Below are 21,382 nucleotides of genomic sequence, written 5' to 3'. Positions count from 1 at the left end.
GAGACATAACACGCTGCAACAGTCAAGCTCATGCAGTCAGCTCTTGGTTTTAGCAACGTAAGAGTACAAAATAATATGAAAAAATGTATTGCTTAATAGTCATTTTCTCTGGTCAACATTCTAAACATATTTAAGATTTAAACCCTCCCATTTGAAATTAAATCCTTTAACATTATAAAACAAGTTCGTTCTTGTTACAATACTCATTCAGGGAAAAAAAGAAAAAAAACCACAAATCCTCCCATCTCCCCGACAATCTCATAATATTTTTGCTATTAAAATTAAATTTTCTTACTAGTTTGCAAATAAGTGACCAACACTTTCCTAAAGCTTTAAGACGCAAATTCTAACTTGAATTTAACTAATTAACCTGTCATAGTTTACCCATCAGCTACAGCAATACAACCATCACTACGTTAGCAGTTTCAGAGGAGCAAAAGTTATATCCATTTTTGTGGTTTTGCTACTGTGCAAGAGAACCATAACTACACTGCAGTAGTTTTCATTTTTGCTTTATAACACCTATACTAAAACCAGTCACGCAATGCAGGCAGGGTTTGTTTCTGTAATACACCATGAACATTTCATCCCAGAGCACACAAGAAGGTCCAGAAGCCTCCTCAATAATAGTGACAGAATGGTCCAAGGGAAAAAGAGGTTTTGAACAAACTGCTTCTTTCCTCTCAGCTGCCAATGGGACAGATTATCATATCTGTCTTTCCTTGTACTTTTTGTTGCTTAAAGGGGAGCATCTTGTTTTGAGTCATCACTTTTAGTTGGAACAGAAGTATTACATGATTAAAAATAAGGAATAAAAAAAAAAAAAAAAGCCTATGAATTGGACTAACCAGAGGAATACTCTGGTCTTCACTCTTGAGTGAAGTTTTCCTGATGTACAAAGCAATGCCCTTTACATATCAGGCCCAAAGATTTTGAAAAATTTTATCTCGCCATTATATAGCTGAAGGTCAGTGGTTGTACCTGTACTTCTGGCATTTATAGTATATAATATGAAAAAAGCTACATGATTTTATAGAAGTATGTCAATTAATTCATATGTTGGTTAAGGGAAAGCAGAATACCTCTAAAAAATTAGCCTTCTCCGTAGAAGCTATGTTGTAGGAAAGCTTTACATTCTATCGATAATGCATGGAAATACGAAAGCAGAATCTGTGTGGATGGAAAAATGCATTTTTTTTTCCTTTACTGATTTATCTTCCAAGTTACAGAGGCTTTTAAAACTGTACTGAACCAAACATCATACCCTGGAATGTCACTGCTTACAGCCTGTCTTGGGACGCAGGGACTCTTCTCTTACGCAGTGCGGGCATCCATATCTCACTGAAACTCAAGGGGCTTTTTCTGGGTGCATGTTATCAACCATTTTATTATGGCAAAGACTGGTGCTAAAAGTAAAAATACTCCAAACTACTTTAAGTTCATAGCATTGAATGTTAGACATCCATACTAATCAGCGCTATTGCACTTCCCCCCTTGCTCTGCCACCTCTCCTCTGAATTTAACAGGAAAACACGTGAATTTGAAAACCTGCTGATTCAGGATACTGGAACTTAAGTTGTCTTTTAAACACCTTTTTTTTCCCATTACCATCATCTAAATTCTTCCCCTACGCTAGTCAGTGTGTTCAGTAACCCCTTCTTGTTCCCTACTTCAAGCAATTTACTTCTTGGCCTGTTCAGGAAAAATCCTGTTGCTGTCAGGGCTCCCCACACATTACAGCACACAGTCTAAGGCACAAGGAAAAGGGTTAAGGATAGAAGAAAAGTTTCCATAAGATACTTAAACATATTGCACGATGAGGCTGCAGAAAAACTTGTATAGGAGTTAAAATGCAACAGGAGAGCAGACCTAGTAAATTTAGGGTTTCCAATTTTTTTCCTCAAACTTGTAAACCACTTTGCAGGCTCTAAACACACTCACGCAACAAATCGGTAACTTTTACAAGAAAAACAACTATGTCTTTTTGAAGCACAACAAATACCTGAAGTCACCTCCAACTCACAATTGTCTGGGAATAGGTCAAATGACACAAAAATTAGGTATACTGCTACACAGTCTGCCAAAGAAATAAGTCATAAGTAGAATGTCAACATAATGCTGAGAACATCTCTCTCCCAAAACAATTTGTGAGCAGAAATGATAACTGTGGAGTGACGCATCCTATTAATGGGGAATATGCATATATATTTTTTAAATACACAAGATCATTTCTACCACACAATTAATTAAACACACAAAAGAGTAACCAGTAAGAAGTCCAAAAAAAATACTGCCTTATGAAATTAAATAATTATTGTACATCTACAATGAAAATAATTCATTTCTGTCCACAGCCATAGAAAAACATTTCACATTGTGTATGTGAAAATGAGTCATAAATACATAGTGACTTATTAGTATTTTAAATGTCAAACTATGGATGGAGCTATGGCTAGATATTCTGTTTTATAGCATTGCTTTAACTGAATGTTCTGAATTTTTACAAGACTGAATGCAAACTACAGATTAAAACATACAACAGTTTTTTCTCTGTTATCTTGCCAGTTGGGGAAAACATTAGAATGCTGCAGCATATTATTTATTCCAACAAGTAACTGATTTCAAAGTTTTTAACAACTGGTGCAATATTAAACATATAAATGCTTTATAAAAGAAAAGGACTTCACAACTACATTTTAAATGCACTTAAGTGAAGTCACACACTATCAAATGCTGACTCTGCTACTGAACTAAATCATCTCACTAAGACATTAATCACATTTTTGGCTTTGGATTCAGTCCTACGAACCTACAATCACTGTTTGATCACATTACATAAGCACGGATGGTAACGTAACATTTTCAAAGGCTCCTGAGTGTCAATGGGATTTGACACACAAGTCATTTAAATGCCTTGAAATCATTCATTATATTTGGACTTGCAGTGAAGGACACTCAGTTATAAGAACTATGTTTGCCTTGTTAGCCATGAAAGATAAAGAGTTCTTTTTGGTTTGAACCCAATCGTGTTATTTTCAGGGCTTCTATAACTAGGCCCTCCCAGTAAATAAATCAAAATTCAACCTTCACAAAAAAAAAAAAAAAAAAAAACAACCAAAAAAAAAACCAGCAAAGTGCATTACACCCTATGTTACATGAGTAGAATTCAGGTGGCCTTATTCCAGTCTTAAGCTTTTCAATATTTGAATGTGTACAAAAAGGCTGAACAATCTCAGCAAGAGAAACGCAGCAAGTTGAGACTGACACCCCCTAGGCTGAAAATGTGCATTGATTCCTGACCTCCATCAATGTTACTCATTTTTTTTCATGTTCCAAGGTGTAGAAACAAGTTTTAGCTATTTTTCCTTACAAATCTTTCAGCCTTACGCATTCCATTATTATCCTCACTCCTCTTAATGACATATGAAAGGTAAAATAAATTTTGATTCCTTTCTTACAGTTTGTCACCCAAAGCTGGTGTTTGATAGTACCCATCCACTGCAACAAAAAGCTGTTCTGTACTTCCTCTGGAATATAGTCCAATGAGTACCCACAGGTTGTACCGAGTATGAGCAACCCTGCCCTCTGCTCTCACCCAGTCACCACTCCAATTTTGCTCCTCTAAGTAGTGAGTGCCATAACCAGTGGACAGCATTCAGCATTCCCCACATGCACCTTCCATTCATAAATCTCCCATTATGTTTGCAGTAAGATAACAAATAACTTGGCTTTCAACCTCCTGTGCATTTTCCCCAACTTTGTAACTACACCTCTGTAGCTGAACTCATTTGTATTTCTACTAGCCTCAGGTATTTCCTGGTCTATGTTGTATCACACTTCTCTCCTCTTTTACCCAATTACTTTGGAAAGCAATTCCATTTTAGGATTTTGTACTATCCTAGTGCAGAACACTGATTTATTAACAGTTGACAATTTTGTAAAATGTCAACTTGATATATTATTTTTCCAGTTTAGAAGGCTCTGTGTCTCTACAGTACAAATAAATATTTTCATATGATTGCTGTTCCAAATTCAGGTTTAGTAAAATTAAAGTTTTAACGAAAAATGTATTTATCTTATATTTCAGTCTTTCCGTGGCAGCTCTAGCCAGGTGTACATGGCTAGGACTTACAAATAATAACAAATCATGTAAAGCTGAAAGAAACAAGTAGAAAGCTTTTCTTTACAACAACAAAAAGGCATTTCCTATTCATTTTATAATCTTAGCAGTGCAGCAGTAGAAGAAAGTGTTATACAATAATCTGCCAAAACAGAAATAAAACCTGCTAATCTCATCTCCTCTCAGCATCTAACTAATGAGAAACGCAACTTAAGTAAACACTATGTATGCTAAATCACAGGGGGGTTGGTTAAGTGTTTAGCTTAATAATCAAACATGCTATCAACAGCAGTAAGTCTTGTTTGGAAACAACTTTGACATAAGCAATCTGTTGAGCTGATCAGTGACCCACAAATCTAAACTCCCAAATTTAACTAGCTTGCTCTACATTAGTCCACTTTTGCATTTTAAACATGCAAGTTCTGTTAATTCATACAATTAACACAAGACAAGCACTAGCTTATTCTCCTGAACTACATAAAGTCCATTAGCAGCCTGTTTTAAGTAAATAAATTACCAGGATCTCTCAAACAGCTTAAATATTGCCCTCCATTATGCTACTTACTCCTTCAACATCTAAAGTAAAATTGTAGAAAGTATTGATATTTACCATTCTATGATGCGTACCTTGCTTTGTTACAACACAGTTGCACATAAGCAGCGAGGTTTTTTTTCTAAAGAGTTTTAATCAGTATGTGAAGAAGTTTGCAGCGGCTATGTAATTAATTATCAAGCTAGCTCAAATTTTTTGTCTAGCCACTTGACATTTTCCTTATAAATTTATAACTAAGCCTTTATGCAAGTACAGCAGATCTAAAATTTGATGGCTGGAGGACAGAGAGAACAAGGTCACCCAAAACAAGTTTTATTCTCTGACAAAAACAAAAATACCTCGTTTTTCTTTTCTTCTTGTGAGGACATAGAAGAAAAGGTAAAAGGAAACTAAAGGAGTTATCTAAATGTTAACATGCTTTACCCTCCCCGCTTCCCACTTCCTTCAAAACTTTGCCACAGTCTAAATAAACTCCTGAGTGTAGACGTTTGTGATAGCCTTTCTCATGTTGTACTTTGAAAGCTCACTGTCAGGAGCGCTTATTCCACCACTGTTCAGGTGAAAGACCCCCAAGCAAGACCGCAACTACTGCAGAGAGCAGCGCGGACCAGCTGCACAGGTACTACTTTTCTGCACTAAGTTAGTACTGGTCACCTGGCCATGGGAAGTGAGCTGCTACACGTGCCGTTCAGGGGAAGGCTGGGCAGGGAATAGCACTCTCCAGCAATGGAGTCAGGTGCAGAGCTGGGATGAGACCCCCTACTCAATGTGCTGTGCCTTTGTCCTATTTGACACAGCACACTTCCCAGGTCTCAGGCAATTGCATTTCAATTACCAGGGTAGAAAGAATTCAGCATGCACATTTTGCTTTAAAGTTCAAGGGTTTTAAACATACAGTGAAAAAACAATCCTTCATCTCACATCCTTCATCCCGTGACAGGAGAAGGAAACCTTTACACAGACTGGTATTTTGGCTTTTCCATCTTCAGTGATCCAGATTAATGCAAATGTAAACTGTAATCTTCACAGCTGTCATTTTCACATGGTAGCTTTTACTATTTTAAGTGTTTAAAGTAGACAGCCTAGATTTATTTACATGAACAGAAACAAGGGTATTGCAGTACTTGCAGAAACCATTACATTACCCTCACCATTTTCCTATTTCGAAATAGCATGGAGAAAGTGTGGGAACAAGCCTCAACTTTTTATTTTCCTCTACAAATTAAGACTGAAGGGATAAATCATAATCAGTACTCTTATTTCATCTAATTCAGACAGTGGGAAATCAGGGCCAAGTTAAATATTTCATTCGCTTGCACGCAGAGCAAACACCAAAGGCTGTTTCGTTAGATCAGCTTTTTAAGCATTTTTGAAGGTAATCTTAGGCAAAGGCACAGTAACCAAGCACTGAGTGATCATTAACAGCAGAAAATAAAAATGAACCCCGTATCATTACCTCATCCTGGACTCTCATCCAAGCTATGTGTAACCTTCTCAGTACATGAGAACAAGGAAGTTTTAACTACCTAACCACTGTGACAGTCTGCAGCTGCAAACTGCAACTCTAGTGCCTCATTAACTACGTCAAATTAATGTTGAATCCTGAACAGAAGCAGGAGTTAAAAGGAGTTTTAAAAATTAAGCAAGCAGCAGGATCAGCCCATAACTCTTCAGTCATGTCTAGGCTCCAAGAAAAGGAAAAGAAAGAAAAATGAATGTTTCCACGATTCTGCTTGACTTTAAGCTTTTAATCATACATCTCTGTACCTTCTTCAGCTGCATCCTTTACTGATGGAAAGCCCCTTCTGAAAGGAGACCACACTAATCTTCACAGAATGATGTGGGTTGTAAGGGACCTTAAATATTATATAGTTCCAACCCCCCTGCCATGGGCAGGGATACATTCCACATCTTCTCTCACCCTCCATTTTCATCAAAGCACCACAGTTGTCTAGGAAATTAAGTGGAAGGTTTCAGAGGTTGTTTTTTTTAAAAAAAGTGTCTCCAACTATGAAACTAATGAATAGCAAATACATAAATTATGAACTTCATGTACATTGGTTTCTTGCCCCCATCCCAATATTTTTAATTAACAACCTACTCCCTGTAAACAGTAGGCTGGCAAATTAAAGTTTTGGAATTTTAGCTCTCTAAGCATCATTATTCTCAAGTCAACTTATGTAGATGTTTTTGTTCTGTTACAGGAAGGTGAAACACTACCTATATCCCACCAAACAAAATGTTTACGCAATGAATTAAACACATCTGCAGCTATCTTTAGATGGTACAAATTAAACTATCAGCCTATATCTTTTGTGGTAAGGATAACACCACATTCCATGTTTGCTACATATTGTGCTACATGATTTTAGGAGAAACAGTGGTTTCTGAATAATATCCACAAGTAAACAGCTAAAAACAAACATACAGAAACATTCATTCAGGCTATCTGTCCAGCTAGCTCATAGAAGACACTTGTCTTTCATGTCCTAGTAGTAGTTTTGTTGCAGCCACGATGCCCTAAGGATATAAGCAAGATTAATTTGGGGGACAGAGGTAATATCTACGTATATACTTCAAAAAAGCAGACCAGCTTCCCCATACACTGAAGAAAAAGCTTGTGCCTCAAAAAGCTGGTCTAATTTTTCCAAACTAGGTATACTCAGTTGTGCTACTAAAAATGTAACATCTACCTTCAGAATTTGTCCTGCATAATAATGAGGGACAAGAAAGCTAAGCAGATGAAAGGAAAGCACCACTGATTAACCAGCTAATAGCAAATCCCAAGATGAGGATCAGGTACACCATTTCCCTTACCCTCTTCTCTAACTGCTTTCACAGACACCCAAAGAATGCAAGTCTTTAGAGCTCCCATTTGTGTCACAATCCTACTACATAAACTTACAATGAGAACAAATGCATTTGGATCATAAATTGCCTGAAGTATTTATTGGTTGAGTGGCCTTAAGTAGTCCTCAAACAAAATTAAAAAAAAAAAAGCAGCAAAATCATCTCCAATTTCATTTTTATGACATACATACCAGGAAAAATACTACTAGAATAGTAGTCAAAGTCATGTTCAAACACAAAATGTTTCTTTACAGCTTTTTCACCCTGGAAATTGGTATCTTCTTGTGCTACAGTAAGTCTTTAGCTACACAATCCATCTACATGACTGCTGCAAAAGCAGCCATTTCAGTTTTTATAATTCTGTATTAAAAGTTGCAAAGAAATTAAAAAAAAATTTATAAATAAAAAAATCTATAAAAAAATAGAAATCCACACACAACTTCAACATTTCCAACTACAACATAAAGACTACTTAAAGCACTTCTGTATTCAAGTTTGCCACAAACATGTTGCTAATGGAAGTCAGAAACCAACTACTAATTCAGCAAACTGAAATAAGGACAGAATGTTAAGAAGAAAGCAGCTAGATCGCTTTCTGTCTCAATGGCATCTAGGACTATGCTGGGAACCTTATGTGAAGAGGAAAAAAAAAAAAGAAACTAAAATTACAGCAACCTCTGAAAGCTGTAGTCTTAAGTTCCTCAAAGCCCTGGTCTAGTTTTGTTTAGTTTGGGTTTCCAATTAGAGCAGTTTCAAAAGCAACCAGTAATTTCAGTTATCTGAATTTCGGATGTGCTTCAGAAGACATGTCAGCTCAGGCAACTGAATACTAAAAACCTGTAATGCTAGAGTTCTCATTACGCCTGGAAGTGACGGAATGTCCAGTATTTTAGTTTACTTTGCAACACATCGGTTTAGTTTGCTATATAATGATATTTATCACTGTGTTTTTCTTTTCCCTTTTGAATCTGCCTTTACAAGCCACTTGAGCAGGACAGGAAGTGTTAATTATTCACCAGAAAGATTTCTGGTCTTTCCTGAATTAGTCACATGAGAACATTAATAGTCAAAGGAGAGAATGCATCACAGAATAATGGATAATAATGGGGTCCTATCTTCATCAAGAGAGTGCTGCAAAACCACCTGAGACTTGCAGATGTGTAATGCAGGCGGTTCTTGCTCTTCTAATTGCATAGCAACTCTTCTGATTGAAAGAGACTTCCTCCACCCACCACCAACACTTCCTTCCACATGAACATCCCTGCAAACATGTCAATTGGTCAATATTGTCCTAGAGCAAGTTCTGATTTAAAAAAAACACCTCTCTCTAAAGGACAGGGCTGGAGAAGCTGTAAATACTCCTTGCTACCAAGTCTTTCATCCAAGGCTCCTAAAGCACAGTTGAATTGAGTGATGCATGATTCACTAACAAAGGAAAAAGCATGGACTGACTGTCACACAGTGCACCATCAGCAGAAATAGTAGTAAATCCTTTCCAAACTTAAATGCCAAGAAGGGGACCTTTATTAAAAAAAAAAGGAATATTCTACTACCCTCATTTTTATAGGTTTATAGTCTCTAAACTCTTGTAATAAATGTAAGATGTATATAAAAAAAAACCCATAACCAGCATTAGAGCACAACGTCTATACACTTGGAATTGCAGTACCCAAGAGAAAGTTAAAACAGGAACGTGTCTTGTGTCCAAAATAAAACCAATGCTAACAAACTACAGACAAAAGACAAGAATATATAGTGACATTCTAACATCTAACTAATTCTGGAAAATAAATATATTCTAAAATAGGCATGTTAGAAGTATCACAAACACCCCATATTTCACAACACCAGGAGTTACGAGCAGCAGAGTTAGTCCACTGTCTTAAATAAAATGAGGAGTCAATTTGCTCCATCTTAGGTTAACTATTATTTCCAAGGCAAGTTTGATTTCAGTTGCTTTGCCATGAAGTATTAAGCACAAAACCCCAATGCCAAGCAAAAGATATCTGAAGTGTTCAAATATTATTATTAATTGTTTTATTTTGAAAGCTCAAAATTAGTTAAGACCTAGGGAAGTTACTGAGTATACATGGATTCATCCTTAAAGCCCTGTATCAGTCATAGCACAGCTGATGGTTCATCCACACTTCTATGTAAAAACAAAAAACAAAATTTCAGCTGCTTCAAAGAACTACTGTATTTTAAATCTTCCAAAATTAAGATAATTTTAAAAAATCAAGTCATAATGCTTTCCATATTTTTTTCTTAATAAAAACTAAACAATTAGACTAACATGCTTGCAAATTAAAATTGGAGACAATATTAATTATGGAAACACACCATGTTAAAAATGCTTTCACCCTTTCAAAGAAGTACACAGTCAAAAGTCAATTCTAAAAATAGAAATTATTAGATTTTAAACTTATTAATATATTAATGATTCAGGGGAATGTTTGAAACGTGTCTGCATAAATAAGCAAGCATTTGTTAAAACACAATTTTAGAAACCATTATTGTCCATTAATTCACTGAAGACTACTACTAAAAAAAGGTAACACTAGGACATCAAACAACGAACAAGCATTACCACATCCAACACGAATACCTCCTCTTGAAAACGGGTGTCAGCAATACCCGACCTAAGAGTCACCTTTCTCTAGCTAAAAATGCATTTCATTGAGTCATGTTGGAAACTTGTTGAAGAGAAGTTTCAAAGACAGTTAACTGATTTATCAAAAGCTAGATTCCTTAATATTGGCATTATTTTGGACCAAAAAAGCATCTAATCAACACTTAGAAGGACAACACAATTTCCATTTCTGAGGGGCTCTTGGTAAATGGCAGTGTTTTGCCTACTTTCTATATGCAACTTCCTCTGAGACACCTCTAACAACATATAATTAGAGATCAAAATGCTGCTGTTATGGTGACAGGGTTGATCTCAGTAACAGTCATATTGTGAAGGCCGGTTGTCTTTTAGCAATTAAGTCAATGAGGACATGACTTTGGATTCTGCTTTCTTAAGTGCACAATTAAGGGGTTATCACAGAACCAGCCTGCCTTTTTTTTTTTTTTTTTTTTTTCCCTAAACACTACTTCCAATCTAGCATTGTGCTCATTTCTTCTCCCCCTTCCTTAGGTGCTTAGGAATTAAACAGGACTTTCAAGCAAGCAGAAGTTAAATATATAGATTACTAAAACAGGCCCTCAAACAACTCTCCCAGCAGCAGGCACTATATAGACTAAAGAGTTAGAAACTAAAGACAGTTATAACCAAACCACCTCCTTTTCTCTTACTTTGTCTGACTGCTTATTAAAATTATTTTAGGAAAACCAGATTTTATCTCCATTCCAAATTCTTCATTACTTCCAGTTAGTCTCTTTAATTACAACAAATAAACACTGGAAATCCAACACTAGCTGAAGTACATTTATTAGAGGACATAATGCCAATGAAAGTAATTTAAAAAATAAATTCCTTTAAACCACTAATAAAAATACTACAACATTTAGAAACTGAAATTTGTCTTCCTCCCATTGACCTACATTCTTCAAGTTCAGAGCATGCACACGGTGGCCAGATTAAACAGCAGGAATTGAACAGGATACCTACAAGTCTTTCATAAATAACACAGGGCACCATTCCTGGCTGTAGAGAAGACTCCAGAGAACAGATTAAATGTAAAAATCTATCAACAATTTCCTATTACAGCTTCTCTGTACAGACTAGTACTGCACTTACCACAATGCTACTGCTCAGACACTATTAACAGAGAAATTGGTACACAACACTACAAATGTCTTCCTTCTCCAACTCCTGGAATACTGTAACTCTTCAACTAATACATTCTCCTGAGTACAGGTAAAGAATAATTTAGTGAGTGGAGTTACATATGAAATACACTGTTTGATTTCCAAGTTGCAAGACTCCCAAAAAATTTGTTAAAAGAAAATAATTAAGTTGAAACCACACACTCCTTAAGCAAATACAATTCTCACCAATTCAAATAAAAATCCCTATTATTAAAGAAAAATAAATAACATCTTAAATTAGAACATAATGGTTGGGCATTTTCACAGAACCTAAAAATACCAACCCACTTCTACTGCATGTAACATCACCTCCATGGTCTGAAACCGCTGGTCATCCACACAAAGGTTTCATTTTCAGAAAGTATTTTTCAGAATCATTTTGCATTTGCTGCATATAGTGTCCTCAACAGTATTTTCTTACAGGGCCTTTTCTGTATCCTGAGAAGATGCCTTTCTAATAGCTGCAACTACTCTGACTTAAGTTCCAGCACAAATCTGACATCTAGAAGTCAATTCATGCTGCAGCTAGTGCCAGATTTTTAATTCTTCCAAAACCAGAGAAGAGACTCCACGGCAGTGAGCCCTGTCTATACTGAATAGACAGGAAGGATTTTTCTCCATTTCAGCAAAAGAGATGAAGAAAAAAAAAAGGGGGGGGGGGGGAGAGAACAGATCAGTGTAATTTACCACCATAAACTGAGTAAGAAGTTTTATCTCCAAGATTTAAGTAAGGGTTTCAACATAACCAACACCAAATACTATCCAAAAACATTCACAAGACATTTGTGATAACATTTTAAGATACAAAGGTAGTCAGCCAAGGTTGCATATTTGAGGAGATAGAGGAGCACAGTGACATTTTAAACTTGAAAGAATATAAGCAATATTTTGCTGAGAAAGTATATTATGTTCATAATTCCTACCAACTGCCTCGAAAAAAGCCTATATCTATTTATATGCACCAACTTCTAACTTAAAATAACTCTAAAATCCAATAATAATAATTAGCATAGCATGTACTCAAGTCAAAACCAAACATCTCCTATGAATATATCCATCAGGGATCATTCTCTCGAATTAATGCTTTGCACCACTGATTTCAACCTTAAAGAAAATACTGGGTCATGATGCTTCATCAATTCCAGGCTTCAGTACCTCTTCAAGCCCAACATGCAGCAAGAACATTACCACTTTTGTGGAAATTTGATGTTAAATTGGTTAACATTTATGCAATAAAAAACAGCGACAGTATTTCCTTCAAACTGATACCTATAACTGATATATATAATATAACTGTCTACAGACTGGACTTAGCATTAGAAACTTTCAAGAACCTAAAGCATGTTCAACAAAATGGAGCAATATACAAAACACAACATATCTATGCGACCATACCATAGCTGAACATTTTACTGATTAGCATTAAGACAGATATTTCATACCACTAACTGTAGAATAATCATTAGCACTGCCCAAATCATAACACCTTCAACTAATCACAGTTTACAGAAGACACAAAGAAGGTACTGACTGACAGGAAGATAAAAAGAAACCTGGAAGGTGACCTAGACACAAACTTTTAACTCCTCCAAGCTTCAAAAGGCAGCACACAATCTACTTGTTCATTCCACTTGTAGGAGCAGCAGCTATGACACTGAATTTCATTCTGACTGATGAGGAAGTTACAGTTACATTAAAAGGTGCTAGTTACATCTGTCTATAATTAGCATAGCATCCATCCACAATGAGAAAGTATTTCTAAAACATTTTATACAAAGATTTTAAATAAATTCATGGTTTAAGCAAGTGTGTGTTTTCTCAAATTCTGGTTTACTGAAGGAGTGAACAGACATTTTTAATCAAGCAGGCCTATTTTTGGATCTTCTTAAATGAAACACCCTCATACACCAGCTGTCTGAATTTATTCACTCCTTAGAATTACCACACAGCAAGAGTAAAGGAAACAAGATCAATTACTTTTTTTTTTACCCCCATAAAGAAAACAGTTAAATTATGGAACTACTTGCTGCAGGACACTGTCAGGGTCAAGAGTACATATGCATCCACAAAGTCATTACGCAAATTCGTAACAAAATAGGTAAGACCTACTAAGCGATAAATCTATAAAACAGAAGACAACCTTATGCCAGACTGCCAGAAGCAAAGGAGGTGTACCAAGGTAAGCATCACGGCATGCTTTCTCTGTCTTTATGCTTATTCCCTCAGCATCACTTACCACCCAAATCAGAAAAAGGGCTGGATGCATCTTTGGTCTGATGCAGTACAGCTGGTTTTCATTAAACAACAAAATCTCCTTTCTGTTTTGTCTATTGTATTAAGTACCGCAAAAGAAAGCATTGTTTTCACATTCCTAGAAAAGAGCTTACTACAGTTAAAGTATTAAATCCAGTTCATCTGCTTTTACTTTGAGTGCCAATAACCCCCATTCCTAAAGGTAAGCTTCTGCAGCAAACAGAAACCTCAGCCCTGATCCAGAATATGGTACCTTGCAACTGTGGTTGCAAGAGGCAATTACTCACTGTACAAAAAAGTGTGTGTGTGGGGCAGGGGGGGGGGGATCTATCTTTTGGCTTTAGTTTATATGCTCTTCTAGTTGTATATGACTGAGGGCAATCACAGGAACCTCAAATATTAGCATTCGTTATTCTGCATATTCTTATTCAAGCAGGGAACATGACAAAGTTCAATTTCCAACCACCACTCCCTCCTCAGCTAAAAGCTTCTCTATGTCTCATAATTCTCAGTATCTTCAAAAATTAAGATCCAAGTAAGAAATTCCATTTGGTGCCTCTCCAATGCCCGTTATGATCCTCTGTAACATTTCCTAGGAAAATCTGTAAATAAATCAATTCTGCATCAGTCTCTTTGTCAGTTAAATAATTTGTCACTTCTATTTGTGCAACACACCAGTAGATGTGCTACAGCAGTTAATGATGCCTTTAACTACAAACTGATTCCAGTTCTTTTACCCAAGGATTTGACAGAGCATTAAATAAGTCCATGCATAACATTAAAAAAACAAAACTAAAAATGCAATGTTCAAGTATTTTTAGTCTTAACCTAAGAACAAAACAGAGTACGAGGACCACAGCAGGCAAATTAATTACCTGGTTCCAACCAACTAGTTTCCTATGATAGATGGCCTATAAACATTCGTAATAAATAAAAACAAATAAGCTTTTATCTTAAAAAAAAAAAAAGGTTAGGTCTTGTACAATTAGCCTTTCTAAAACATAAGTGCCATTAATTTATTGATTTAAATTGATTTCTCACTTTAGAGGGAAGAACTGACAATTCTGATCATCAATACCTGTAGAGAAGCCCTCCCTCTCAGACCCACACACAGCTATCCAAAAGCAACTTATTTGATCCTCACTGCTCACTATTCACTCAAAGACGCCCGTTAATACTGAGTTCCAATAACCAATAACCTCTCTGGTAGCACACATGTTGCCTTTCATAAACTGACAAATTCATTGCTTATTCCAGCATCTGATCCAAAGCTCCTGTTAAGTGAAAACCTGGCTAAGGAACTGCACGATACAAGCCCAGCGAAAACTAATTTTCAGAAGGAAAGGTCCATTTCAACAGTTTACTCAAGCCTTATTTAGGAACATCTATGTGAGGTTTCAACAGTGAGTAAATCAAAATTAGGTTTACAAAGGCATTATGCATTCACAATGACCTACGCAGCCTATGAGATTAGAAAGTACTTATTAAAAGGACAGTGACAGGGAGGTCATATGGAATGAACAGCTGTAACCACCAAAAAAAGGAAAAGGCTAGCCAGAGAAGAAGCTTCTTAACAGCACGTACATACATACATACATATATATATAGAGTCATTATTTGTTTAGAAGCTAAAAGCACACTTTGGTGATACGTAGTCACAAACTAATCATGCTTATGTTAAATGATTCACCATTTGATCAAACGTTTAATTTTAGTAAACAAAATTGTGAAAAGAGCCAGATCAGCATGGCAGGGACCTGATGATACATAAGTGACTGGAAAATCCAGACTCAGAAAGAAAGTCTGGATTGGGCCTGCACAGAATGCTTGGGGCACAATGTCTCATCACACATATGATGCATGCAGTGTCAGAGAAAGGCAGAACAAATGGTAACATCCTGCAAAACCCCTGCTGGCATGTTCTCAAACAATATTGCCATCAGTTTTAGCTGACTACAGTACCTTATAGTTGCCAGAAATAAGATGAGATGAAACTAATCATACTGTGTTTTCAATCAACTTCCTGCTGGCTGCAACCATTTCAAGAATGGAATTCATTTGTTTTACATCCATTAACACATTTCCTTCTTTTCTGGTTCTAAGGCACTGAATGCAATGGTATGGTGTCAGTCTGGATCATAAGAAAAATAAGCAGCAGTCACTACAGTACAAATAAAATCATAAAAGTATTACCCTCTCTGACATACTCCTTCACAGTATATGCTTCTACTAGCCAAGGAGTATTTTAGCTTACAAGTCTCATCTATGCATCTAACCATTTAACAGTAAAAGCCCCAGCCCTTTGATGAGCTACACACAAATGAAACCTTCATGGAGTCCTTTAATGGCCAAAGAGGAATTGCCAACATGTAGTTCATCAAAGGATCATGCTTAATCGCTAATAAGCAAAATGGCTTAACTGGAATATATACACATAGTAATATTTTCATGTATTTATTAACTTAAAGATTTTATATGTGCCATAAAGTGAAACAGGTTTCTGGAATGCACTGGTCTAAGAAAAAAACCCAACATTATATGGTTTGTTAATCAGGAAAAGAAGAATTTTTCAAGATGATAAGAATGAGAAGTTAAGCACAGCATAAACTCTAGATGAAGTAAGCTAAAGCAACAACTTGCATACTTCACCCTTTCCAATTTTTGTATACTAAGGCTATTCCAATAAAAACCAAGATAGTTGCCATTGACTAAAGTCTGAGATATAAAAATAGGAAGAGGAGCAAAATATTTCCAAACAATAATTTGTATGGCTTTTTCATAAATAACATGAATACAGATGAGGTTTCCCAATTGAAATAGTTTTGTAAAATATAAAGATCTCAGTGCTCCATTTGAACTTTACTTGAGCAGAAACGACAGGCTGGACATTCTAAAAAGAACAGTAGGTCTGCAGAAGATTTAAGGATGAATTCCATGATCTTCAACAAAACGTAAGCAAACGTTAGCCATTGACCTTAAGCAGATGTTTCAGAAGTTCTGAGCAGTCTCGTCAAGTGTCTTCTTTCAGCTATTCATTTTTAAGTCTCTTAGATCTTGAAACATCAAAAGTTTAGTAGTTCTCCACTCACTAGAGATTCTTGAAACCTGCAAGATCTGATTTCTAATATAAAATCAAACCTTTTAAAAGAAATATCAAATCCCTTCAACTTTAATGCAATACTACATACCAGTCGTCTTTAGTAATCTCTTCACACGCCACCACTATCACTGTGTATCTCAGGAGCTATTTCTATCACTGTTCACCAACAGGCAAGTTTTAGCCCAGAAACCCACAGCTTACTTAAATTTTAATGCTGCTTTAAGTATTTTCCTTAATGTTTCCTATCTCTGTGGATTACTGTAGAAAGCATGCATCTTACTGCAAACAGTCCGGGCTAAGCATTACATAAAACTCAATAAAAAATATTTTAAAAATGCCATCTTTTATACTTGACAAAATTGACTGTTTGACCCCAACACTGAGTTGTCCTGCTACTTCCATGGTTCAGGCTTACTCAAGAAGAACTGTGAAAGGATTCTCAACCGTTGGACTGATGGGGACAGGGAAAGAAAAAGCAACACTATTCCTCTATGCTACTTTATCTACCAATTTCATGGTAAATACTACATTTAAATTACAAGTTTCAGAACTTTCCATAGCCTTCAACGTCCTGCTGTTAAAGAGCAAATATGGCCCTGTTAGTCCAAAATGTGACTTGACAGACATATAAGTGACATGAAAGTCACAGATAAGACTCTGTCTTAAGACATGTTGCTAGTAATAACCCTAGTTGACATCTAGAGCAGTGGAATTCCAACTTCAGATGCATATGTGGTTTTGCTATCACGATTTACTTTCTTCAGAAAGCTGATATAAAACTGTGACCCCTCTTAAGCGCTCCTGCCAATGCAACTTCACTAGAAGGGCATGTCTACACGGATTTACCATGCAACCTTTTCAAGCACTAGCAAGGCCTAGGTAAATAAGGACAAGAAGACACTTACGTATTCTCCAGTCCTGAAAAAACAACAATCCATCAAGATCTGGAAACTGACAGAGTTTTGGTTTTTGTTGGGTTTTGTTTGGTTTTTTTAAGAGCAAAATAGGTACTTAGTTTGCCACTCTGTATCAAAATGTATCAAAAAGACACTTAAACTGAAAAACATTCGTTTATTCACTGTACTGGTAGAGAAGGTGAGCTTTTTTTCCACAGTGCTGTCTTTCAAAAATACCTTACAACAAACACTACTGCACAGATGACACCCTGAAGGAAGGAGGGGAAGCAAAAAAATACCATTTGGATAGCTGCTTGTGCAAGGGAAACCGTACATTAAAAGAAAAAAAAAAGGAAAAAAAAAAAAAGGAAAAAAAGAAAAAAGAAAAAAAGAGAAAAAAAGAAAAGAAAAAAGAAAAAAGAAAAAGGAAAAAAAAAGAAAAAAAAAAGAAAAAAGTAGCAGCTTTAAAAGGCAGCGGGTTTTCTTGCAAGCCTCCTGTCACTATTAAGCAGATCCTGGAAGCACCAGATTTTCCTCTCATTATCGCAACTTGCTGAACTAGCCAAGAAGTTCAGGCCAAAGAAAAAGTTCACTTGCAACTTTCTGCAACTCTCCTTTCACATCAGTATCATGTTACAGAAGTCAGTACACTCCATTAGAGATAGCAGCAACTTGCTTTCCACTACATTACAGAAAACATCAGGCCTAAATACAGGAACCTAACAAAACAAAAATAAACCAAATAATTTACTGTATGTTTATAACCTGTCTCCCAAGACCACTCCCAGCAGGGCCATGGCATTTGTTGCAGTTCAGGCTTCTGTCATAACTCAAAAAAAGTATTTAATCTAAAATCCTGCCACTCCAATAAACCAAACAAATGCACAGTGACATGACTAAATCATTCTTATTGCATCTCTTCTCTATCAGTCTCCACTTCCCCAGAGTACCTTAAATTGTATGACATAGATCCCAAGAAGGTACAATCATAGACAAGTGTAAATCTCAGGTGGGCTCTCAAAAGCCTATTTAGTCACATATTCTTTCAACTTTCCATAAATAAGAATGTTAGGGACTAATATTCCTGTGATATATATCAGAGACACTCTATGATCCTGTGTATCTGCCAGTATACCATCTGCCATGATAGATCTGATTTAAAAAAAAAAAAATAAAAAAAATCAATAATGGAAACATCTTCAACAGCAATGACCCTAGGGGTGAGTTTAGCAAGGAACAGGCTTACTTTTTTTTCACCTTTGGCAAACAGGAATGACCCTACTTCCCTCTTTCTAAAAGAGGAATCGGCCAACAGCTAGCAAGGACCTTCTCTATTGTGAACCTCCCTGCCCTCATAAGGTGGAGACAGAAGTGTGTTTCTGTCCTCAGCCCTTTCCCCTCATTAGTTACGCTGCCCTGCGCGCACAGCAGCGAGCGGCCGGCGGCGGGGCAGGGACGCGCCAGGCACCGCGCTCCGGGCCGGCCGGGCAGCCAGGGGCCGCCTCACTGACCCGCAGCCCGAGGCAGGCCCCGCAGCGCAGCCCGCCGCCCCGCAGCCCCACGGGGGGGCAGCCGCTCCAGGAGACCTGCATGTCTGGGGAGGCGAGCGGGCCTGCCCCGCCGGGCTGCCGGGAAGGCCGCCGCCGAGGTGCCCGGGCCGCTCCCGCCCCCGGGGGCAACCCGGCTGCCTCCCCCCCCCCCCGGGTCACCCGCTGCCTCCGAACCAGGAGCCGCCGCCGCCCGCGTCCCGGCACGCCCCGCCACACGCTGGGAGGCAGGGGGACACCCCTCTCCCCCCCGCGGGCACTCCTTGCGGCCGCCCCCGCCCCGGGGCGAGCTGCGGGCTCGGCCCCCGTGACAGGCCCGAGCCCAGGGCTGCGAGCTGGCCCAGCGCCCCGGCCACCCTGCCCGCCAGGCCAGGCCCGGGCCCTGCCCCCGCCGCCCGCGGCCCCCCGCCGCCTCGCCCTTCGCCTCGCCGCCCGCCCCCCTCCCCGCGCCGGGCCGGGCCGAGCCGGCTCCAGCCCAGCCCCCTCCTCACCCTCGGGCCTCGCTTACCCCCAGAAGCCGCAGGGGCAGCGCGGTGGCAGGCTGGGCGCCTTGCTGCGCTCGCTGCCGGCGTCTCCCATGGTGGGGCCGGGGCGCGGGGCGGCGGCAGCGGCGGGCGGGGGGGCGCGGGGCTCCCAGCCGGGATTCCAGGCCGGTCAGCTGGAGCCGGGCGCGACCACTGGGGAGGCAGCGGAGGGGACAGCGCGGGAGGCGGCCGGCCGCGCCCTACCGGTAGGGCCCGCAGGGTAACGGGGACGCGGCGCGGAGCTCTCTGCGGCGGCCCCTCCCGCCCACCGGTGTCCGTAACGACCCCGCTGTCACAGCGGGACGCGCCCGTCCTCCCCCGCTGTTCGGCCCGTGACTCAACAATGCGCCCCCCCCCGCCGGCGCCTTGACTCCCCCTGCCCTGAGCGGGATGGTTTCGCCGAGCCGCCGGATCAGCTGGGAGTGGCATATACCATAGCCCATCCCGGGGGAGAGACGGGTTAGATCGGGGGCGGGAATTAGGAGAAAGGCAGGTTGAGAATGCCCCTCTAGACTCGAGAAGGCAATGCGCTTCTTTGTGAAAAGGACTGGGGGGACTGTGGCCTGCAGAGCTCCCTGGCGCCGCGTCCTTCTTTCGCCTCTACCCACACGTTAGGCACAGAGTGGTACAGCCAGGGAAGACCGGCGGGGTGGTGGTGCCGGCGCTGGTTGCGCATGCGTAGACGGACTTCGACGCGGAAGTTGGTCGGCGGCGGGCGGGTCCCCGGGGGCCTTCCTCGCTGCCCGTGGCAGGGGGGGGGCCCGCATCCCCCACCCCCCTGGGCTGGGACCTGTCTGAGCCGCCGGAGCTCAGGCGCAGGCCCCGAGAGGGGCTAGTCGTTGCCAGCCCGGTGTGCAGGGGGGCGAGCGGCCTGTGCGCACTTGGGTCTCTTCCTGGCGGTGGCCGCCTCTGAGGGACCCCGGTACGGGGGGAGGTGGAGCGGGCCTTGGTCTCCACGAGCTCCGTTTGCTTTCCCGCCAGGCCGCTCTGCTTCCAGGTGGGCAGGAGGCCTGGAGGCCGGGGAAGGCCCAGGTGGTGACGCCTTGTCTTTTCGTTCCGGCTCACTCTGTCGATGTTCGTCCTCGGGTTTCCATCAGTACGAAATAAAATCGGTTGGTTCGGTGTCTGACGTACGTGGGTTGCTGTTTTTTTTGCCTGTGGTAAACAACACTGACTGCCTGAGGATGCTAAGCTGAGGGCTGGCTGAAGCCGGCGGAAGGCAGGCCACCTTGGCCCTCATGTTCTGGCCCCAGAGACAGGGACCTGCAAGAGGTAAGCTATGGCAAGCAGCGAAGTTACAGCGGGCACGGTGCATAGGTGATTACCGGCTGCCGCCCTTTGATGGACAGGAAAGGAAACGGGAATTTCCAGCATCTGGATTTGACGGCTGAGTAATGGGGATTGTACTTCTGGTATGGGTTTAGCAAATGGCCTTGAGCAAGTTACAGTCATGCACTCACCATGCCTTGGTTTTTTTGGCTGTGAAGTGGAAATATTGCTGACCCTGTGCTAGAAACTGCCTTTTGATCCAAGTGGAAAGTGCTATGTGGAAAAATACTGGTGTGGCAATAATGAAGGTGGAAGTTTGATCTATTCCTGAGGTGCTGCTCCCCATCTTATACTTTGATTTCTGCTTTGCACTTAAAACCAAGGTAACTTAACATTGAAAATGATAAACATCCTTAACAAAGTCTGGAGTATGTAGGTCTTTGTGAAGAGCTAATTA

At 39.8% G+C, this 21,382-nt stretch overlaps 1 protein-coding gene across 4 annotated transcripts in view; it reads right to left on the bottom strand.

Annotated features, from left to right (window-relative positions):
• Nucleotides 1-20,095, bottom strand: part of ZFAND3 (zinc finger AN1-type containing 3) — a 152,056-nt gene extending 131,961 nt beyond the window's left edge. Inside the window, exon 1 of one of the 4 annotated variants that reach the window (XM_040611660.1) lies at nt 19,641-20,095. In XM_040611660.1, coding sequence (XP_040467594.1) covers nt 19,641-20,085 — 445 coding nt within the window. In that variant the 5' untranslated portion in view covers nt 20,086-20,095. Of the gene's footprint in view, nt 1-19,623 lie in introns of all 4 variants that reach the window. The other 3 variants (XM_040611657.1, XM_040611658.1, XM_040611659.1) reach the window with 3 other exon arrangements.
• Between the last annotated feature and the right edge of the window lie 1,287 nt (nt 20,096-21,382).

This window comes from Falco naumanni, chromosome 12 (genome assembly GCF_017639655.2).
Source record: "Falco naumanni isolate bFalNau1 chromosome 12, bFalNau1.pat, whole genome shotgun sequence".
NCBI lineage: Eukaryota > Metazoa > Chordata > Aves > Falconiformes > Falconidae > Falco > Falco naumanni.
Note: the sequence above shows the minus strand (reverse complement) of the source record. Positions and strands in the feature narration are given on the sequence as shown.